Genomic DNA, 8,113 nt, shown 5'->3' with positions numbered 1-8,113 from the left:
GACAATATTGGTCCAAAGTCAATATGCGGCTTCAAATCTAAAAGATGATGATAGAAATAAGAAATAGAATGCCGAGTGGGGTCTTCTATATCAAATATTTCTGTTAACAATGCTCTATTTTACCCATCCCAATTCTGTACTTTTAAGTATCTAATATAGCTTGTAGCTTGCAAGTGGGCAAAAAATGTTTAATATCTAATCTAAATTCCTCAGCAAAGGTTGGAAATTTCTTTTTTCTCCATCCTTATTTAATAACTGTGCTATCACACACAGCACTTTAGCCACCCACACTATAAAAATCACATTATGTACACCTGGTAGAAATGCCTCATTACCAATCCAAGGCAGAAATTGAGAAATATTGCTCTTTAATTTTAAAGAGGAACAGAAATAGCGCCATGATAAAATTAGAGGAGTGACTACAGAACCCTCCCTCAAATTTATTTATTTATTTATTTAGAGATTTTTTTATATACCGCGGCACGTTAAGAACATCACCTCGGTTTACAATAAACAATAATTCAGCAACAAGCTTTACAATCTATAGACCATCGAACAGAACATGTATCAAAGTAACTCAATGCAAAATAGTAGAAACATATAACACAATTAATACAAGCTTAACATGGAAGTTATATAAAACTAGTTATTATCAAATAACTAGGTATTATCAAATAAGAGTAGTCAGTTGAGTAGTAGATTGTATTCTATTTGGAGTAGGGTAATGTATTGACAGGGAGAAATATATATATTAAAGAGATGTTGCCAGAGAAAAATTCTTGAGGTATTGTGAATAACAGTGGGGGAGAGAGAGTTTGGCGGTTCCGAAGAGTAAATTTCCCATTATGAGTAAGCTTGTTCGAATAGCCAGGTTTTAAGGTTTTGTTTAAACTTCTTATGGCAGGGCTCCTGGCGTAAGTCAGTAGGCATTTTATTCCAAATGTTGGTTCCAGCAATAGTAATTGAGCGTTCTCTCGTCGAAACATGCTTGATATGTTTGAGTATGGAAGTCTGGAGTTTGGCTTGGAGAATTGTTCTTGTTGGTCTATTTGATTTGTGGAAAGTGAAATGTTCAAAGAACAATTGCATTTCTCAATTATAGATGGACTTGTGTATGAGGGAAAGGACTTTGTATAATATCCTGGAAGCTACCGGTAGCCAGTGAAGGGATTGTAGGGCGGGGGTAATGTGTTCATAGCGGTGTGCATTAGTGAGTATGCGGGCAGCTGCATTTTGTAGCATCTGTAATGGTTGTAGCGAATTTTTAGGCAGTCCTAGAAGGATAGAATTGCAGTAGTCAAGTTTGGACAATATTGTGGCTTGTAGAACTGTTCAGAAGTCATGAAGGTGTAGGAGAGATTTAATTCTTTTCAGAGTATGTAGTTTAAAGAATCCATTTTTAATGGTGGCAGCTATGAATTTTTTCAAAGAGAAATGGTTGTCAATGATTATGCCGAGGCTGCGTACCTGCTGTACAATGAGAGGGCTAGATTGAGAAAGAAGGGTAGGGTTGAGGGAGGAATTGTTTTGTGGTGTGATGATGAATAGTTCTGTTTTGCTAGTATTTATTGCCAGGAAGTTTTCCGTGAGTAGATTCTTTATTTCTGCGAGAGCAGTATTTATTTATTTATTATTTATTTAACATTTTTATATACCGGGCTTCATGCAGAATTGCATATCAGCTCGGTTTACATTATAACTGAAAAAGACATGCATGAAGAATGCAAGTTACATAGAACAGGGACTTAACAACTTGGAACAGAGTACATGGGTAAAAAATTCAAAAACTTGGAGCAGAATACATGGGTAAAATAACTTATAACATAATGGAAGAATGTGAAACTTAAAATTTAGACAGAATGGTGAGTCAAAAATTAGCAGAAATGCACTGTACAAGGGAAGAAGCAATAAGATAGGCCATGTCTGCCTTTATTTTTAAAACATTTTACTTACAAACTTAACATTTTAATCCTACAAGGGACAGTAATAAAACAGGGACCAGGCTATTGAAGGAAGGGAAGAAGCATTCAGGCAAGCACCAGCTCCTCCTATTCAATACACAACAGCCTGGAAGCAGCCACTTGCATATCCTGGAGTGCAGGGTCAGGCCCCTGTTTGGGGAGAGAAAACTATTGCTTCAGGAGGACATGAGCAGCTCAGGCACTGTCCTAGGTCTCCCCCCCCCCCCCCTCATTAAATATCAATAATAACAAAAACTTCGGGCTTCTCTCCTTCAGAGACCCATTGCAGAATAGGTTATTGCCTTAACCTCTGTGCCCTGGGGGTGTTTGGATAAATTGAACTCCTCTCCCCACCCAATGGAACGTATCTTGTGATTCATTCGATCAATGTGAAGAACTTTTATCTCCCTAGGTACGAAGAACTGTTCTGCACTGAATTTATAAAGCCACTCATCCAAAAAGTGGAAGAGGAGAGAAAGCATGTCGTGCCCTTCTGCTATCACCTCTACAGTATCCAGGGGTTCAACAATCTCAATATCTGTAATGTATCCAAACATGGCCATGGCGCACTGCTGGAAAGCTTCCTCCAGTGTATCACCCCAGGCATGTAACTGCACATCTGCTGTGTGATCCAGATATTCGTACTTTTTCGTGACGGCCGGGTATTTGGCTTTGATCGTCCTCTGCTCTTCCGTCAGGTCGTAATACCTCTCGTCCATGGCCACTCACACGTGAGTGTGAGTGGCCATGGACACAAACGGAGTCCACCGCGGAACTTTTAGCCAGCTTGGGGAGGTCAGGAGGCCCACTTTTGGCCAGCTTGGGGAGGTCAGGAGGCCCCCCCAAGCTGGCCAAAAGTTCCGTTTGTGTCCAACGAGGGGTCCGGGAGTGGAACCGCGGTGGACCACGTGACGGCCGCGTCACTCCGACGTGACGCGGACGTCACATGCTCCTCGCAAAGGAATAGAGGAATGGCTTCCTGACTCCCCGCTGGACCACCAGGGAATTTTGGTAAGTCTTGGGGGGGATTAAGGAGGGTGAGGGGTTTAAATTTTTATTTAGGGAACCGGTGCACGTATGGACATAGACTCAACTTATGGAATTCTCCATATGTCCATATTGACCGAAATTGACCCCCCTTTTTGACTTATGGACTTATGAACATAAACTTTTTGTCTGCACATCCCTAGTAGAAGGCTAGTTTCTCACATCTGTTCTTATCCTCGTTTTCTGAATTCACATTTGCTGGGGGGGTGATGAAGCTAGAGACATATTGGAAAAGACCACGTGGGTTGAATTGGTAATAGTGGATCTTTGATGCATAGAGGTCTTTCTTAGCTTTGTCAGTGGAGTTACGGTACTCGTGGAGAAGTGAACGGAATTTTAAAAGTAGTGCTGAGGTTTGATTTCTATGCCACTTCTTTTCCATTTTTCTGAGCTCGGATTTCATAATTCTAAGTTCAGAAGTGTACCAAGGTTTTTTATCTTTCTTCTCCGAGGAGATTTCTTTGGTACGTAATGGGCAGAGCTTATTTGCTATATCACTGGTGATTTGGTACCAGGAAGAAACAGCCGAGTTGGTGTCAGAGAGGTCTATCTTGCTGAGACCCTCTGTTATAGGGTCAATAATATCTTCAGGTTTGCAATGTTTCTGAATGTTATGCATGTTATGAATGTTATGTTATGAATTATGTTTTGAATGTTATGAATTATGTTATGAATTCATGAATGTTATGAATTATGAATTATGTTATGAATGTTATGCATAACATTCAGAAAACAATATTTCAGAATTGCCATCAGTGAGGAGTGCAGAAGAAACCCCAAATTCTTTCAAGAAAAAAGTTCCTTTTCTATCTCGCCGGGAGTATTAAAGCTGGTCCCCAGCAACTAGTTTGCCACATGGTGCAAGTTGCATGCCACATTATACAGTTTCAGATCCGTTAAGCCTAGCCTCCCGTGTTCCCACTTGTGCGTCAATTTGACTCAGGCTACTCGAGGCTTCTAGTTTTTCCAAAGACATCGCTGCAGCAGAATTTCTAGCTGAGTCATATTTTGTTTCGGTAAACAGCAAGGAATCGTTTGAAACAAATATTACCATTTTGGAAAGAGAATCATTTGAAATAAATTAATTCTACCCAACAAAGAGAGGAGGAAATTTCACCAAGCCCTCAATAATATGCAAGTAGAAGGTAGCATCTTCTGAAAGTTGACCTTGTACAAATTTGCCAGTAATACCCAAATATGTAAATGAATTATTGACCCACCGCATTGGGAAACTCTCTCCCCAATTTTGTCTTATGTTCTGGACTGTGAGGAGGACCTCACATTTGTCTAAGTTCAATTTAAAGCCTGCCAACCTCCCATAAACCTCTACCTCTCTGAGGAACACTTTCATGGATGCTTGTGGATCTGCAATGCGAAGGAGAATATAGTCTACAAAACTTAAAGAATATAGACTACAACTTAAAGCATGCTTTCAAATGCTCTCCAATGGGAATACCTGCAATATCCACATTACCCCGAATCTTGCCTAGAAATTGTTGTAAAGAGAGAATAAATAGCAGCAGAGACAGAGGGTATCCCTGCCTTGTCCCCCTGCCCAAACAGAATTCCTCTGAGTTACAACCACTGACTGACACATAGATGCATGGGTCATGATATAGGGTATGTATCACCTGAAGAAAATATCCCTAATCCCAAAGGTCTCCAGGGCCTTCAGCATAAAACTCCCCTCCAATCTATCAAATGCCTTTTCAGTGTCTAGACTCAAAAGTATAGAGGGAATTTGCTTATGTTTGCTGCTGATTAGAGAAGCAATAATCTTGTGAATATTCATAATAGTATAACCACCTGTTACAAAACCTACCTGTTCCTGTCCTATAATCATTGGAAGGATTTTCACTATCCTGTTAACCATAATCTTTGCTAAAAGCTTTATTTCAAATTTTAAAAGAGAGATTGGATGATAGGAGGTGGGAGAGGTCAAATCTCACCCCGCCTTTGATAATACTGTTATAATGGCGATATTTGCTGCTAAGGGAAATCTCTGCAGGTCAGGAGCATATTTCCCAAAGGAGCAACTGGCTTTGACAATAATAGTTTACAAAATTCAGCTGGAAAGCCATCTGGCTCTGGCGCTTTTAGAAGCTTGGCCTCCTTGATTTCCTATGCTATTTCTTGTAGTTGGATAGCTTGATTTAACTGCCTCAACTGCTCCCCTCTTAAGCGAGGTATTCCTGCAGAGCATAAATAGTCCAGGATCTCTTGTTCCAAGTCTGGAGATGCTGTATAAAGTTCCTAATAAAAATCTTTAAAAACATTGCTAATATCTTTCCCAGTATTTACCAACCGCCCTGCCTAGTCTTGCATCTTTATGTATTTAGTACCTATCCAACTTTTTGCCATGTTGGCCAATGTTCTATCAATTTTGTTTCCTTGCAAAAAAATTTACCTTCTGCCATTCTCTTTTGTGCTCTTTGGTGAAGCAGCATATTTAGAGCAACCTGTATCTCAAAGAACTGTCACCTTTTGTCTGCACTCAGTCTTTGATCATAATTTTGTTTGACTTTGTAGAGATGCTGTTCCATAGATAAAATTTCCGATACCAAAGCTTTTCACCTGGCGACCATATAAGAAATAATATCCCCTCACAACACCACTTTGGCAGTTTCCTAGAATACAAGGGAAGCTTGATGATCTCGATTAAATGTTGCATATTCCTCCCACTTTTTTATCAGATAAGCTCTGAATGTAAGATCATTATATAAGAATTTTGGGAAATGCCAAATGTGTCTCATCTCATCTGACCGAAACCCGTCCAAATCGAGCCAGATAGGTGCATGATCAGAGATTATCAAAGGCCCAATTTGTACTGAGGAAACCCTAGAAAAAGTTCCCATCTACCAAGAGATAGTCTATTCTAGATTGTGTGCCATGAGCTCTGGATACATGTGTAAATTCTCTGTCCAGAGGATGTAGCACCTTCCTTGCATCTACTAAATCTACTGACTGACACAAATACTAAATGCCCTTGTCCAAAGCCTGCAATGTGGCCGCCACAGGGTTTGACTTGTCCAAATAATTATCTAGTACACAATTAAAATCCCCACCAACTACCATTGGGTTGTTTGAAAGTAGTGATAGGATTTTTGCAAGGTGTACAAAAAAATATATGGTCATAATTAATGAGCGCATATACATTACATATTATGACCGGCTTCCCAAACAGGACACCTTCCACAATTACATAGCAGCCTTCACCATCAGAGTCTACCTTAGTTTCCAGAAAAGGGATAGCTTTTCCAATTAAGACCGCTACCCGATTGGACTGAATATACCTCACCCACCCCATTCCCTACATAGTTTACTATCTTCATTGGCATCTAGGTGAGCCTCCTGCAACAATGCTATATGTGCCCCCCATCTTTGTAAAGCTTGTAATATCTTATAGCATTTAACCACTGATCCTATACCACTCACATTCTCTGTGATACATCTAGTAGGGGTAGCCATTTACTCAACCTCATCCATCATAGGTACAAGAATGAGAATACCTTCCTGCCATACCTGCATTCTGGTCAAGGCCTCCCAGCCTAAGCCCTGATCAGTTTTTCACCTCACTTCCAAAACATCATCATGTCTAGTTGCGTCATGCTGTTTTAATGGGACACTATACATATCTTGCTCTAATGCAGTGGTTTTCAACCTTTTTTTGGTCGGGACACACCTTACAGATGGTTCTCACATGCGTGACACACTGAACATGTGACCATCATCAGGCTAAATGTAAACAAACACTCTGCATTCCACAGGAACTCCCTCGACCCCCAACATTGGGTGCAGAGTAGAACTAGGACATTCCCCGTCCAATTTACCATACAAAAAAAGATATTTCTGGTGAAATCTCAATAACAGCAACATAAACCCTCTCTCCTACCAGGTGCAATAGCCCTCCTTATGAAAAAACAGTAATTTACCACCAATGCATGTTCTATTGAGAAAGCACAACAAATAATATTGATACAAATGCCTACATGCTAGTAAAATACTTCACCTCGGTCACACACATAGAATCAACCTTCACCAAGTATAGAAAGACCACAAATTACAAATATGGAAACAGAAACTGGAATGGAAACCCAAAAAAGCCTCTCTGAATTCTGTGCAAAACAAAAGTATAGCACCTATCAGAATTCCAGGATCTGAAATAATGTACACAAACTAATGTGCACAAAGTTACACCTGCATTATGGAACTCAAACAGTAACAACCCTACCTATGAAAAGGCAGAACTAGAAAAATTACACCAGGCCCTAAACACCAATACACCTCCTATTAGGAAAACAGACCAAGCCAAGCTGCTATAGATCCCTACCAAGAAACTACAAGCTCGCAGAACACCCTTAGCTGGGTCACACACGCAGAACACAGACAGACCCTCACCAAATACAGAATAAAGTGACCATAAAGCTAATGTTTTTGTTTTTGCATTGTTGCACTACATACAGAGTTTGGCTTCTTGCTGTTTCCAGTTCAGTTTTTGTCTCCACATTTCTATTTATACATTCCTCGAGAAATATAAAATAATTCTAAAACTAGAATATAATAAATGTTTCAAAACAACTGATAAATGGAACATCCAATCATTAAAAATTTTCAAAATTATTAAAAATTCTCCAAACACCAATAAAATATTTCTAACAGATGTGTCTGCTATGTCTAGCAGACACATCACATAATACCTAATAATTAAAATGGCAGTCAGTCAAGAAAGATAAACTCTCACACACACCACCTTTACTTATCCTCTCCAGTAACTCTCGTACTCCTTTTCATTGTAGGCCAATAGCACATACCAGAAGCAGCAAGGGCTGCTGAAGCTCTGTCCTCATGCTCTTCTTCCTTAGGGTCCATGTATAGTCTATCTCACACACACACACACACCAGTTACCTGCCTGACCAATCTCTTTCTCTCTCTCACACACCAGTCACCTGCCTGACCAATCTCTCTTTCTCTCTCACACACACCAGTCACCTGCCTGACCAATTTCTCTTTCTCTCTCTCTCTCTCTCACACACACACACACACACCCCAGCCACCTGCCTGACCAATCTCTCTCTCTCACCAGTCACCTGCCTGACTAAACTCT

At 40.1% G+C, this 8,113-nt stretch overlaps 1 protein-coding gene across 1 annotated transcript; it reads right to left on the bottom strand.

The window, feature by feature from the left end:
- Positions 1 to 2,218: 2,218 nt before the first annotated feature.
- Positions 2,219 to 2,690, bottom strand: LOC115092096 (protein archease-like). Its single transcript, XM_029602619.1, has one exon. The coding sequence runs from the start codon at positions 2,678 to 2,680 to the stop codon at positions 2,234 to 2,236; it is 447 nt and encodes a 148-aa protein (XP_029458479.1). The 5' UTR covers positions 2,681 to 2,690; the 3' UTR covers positions 2,219 to 2,233.
- Positions 2,691 to 8,113: the final 5,423 nt, after the last annotated feature.

Source organism: Rhinatrema bivittatum, chromosome 5 (assembly GCF_901001135.1).
Source record: "Rhinatrema bivittatum chromosome 5, aRhiBiv1.1, whole genome shotgun sequence".
In the NCBI taxonomy this organism is placed as follows: domain Eukaryota; kingdom Metazoa; phylum Chordata; class Amphibia; order Gymnophiona; family Rhinatrematidae; genus Rhinatrema; species Rhinatrema bivittatum.
The sequence above is the reverse complement of the archived record's forward strand: the minus strand, read 5'-3'. Positions and strand labels throughout refer to the sequence as shown.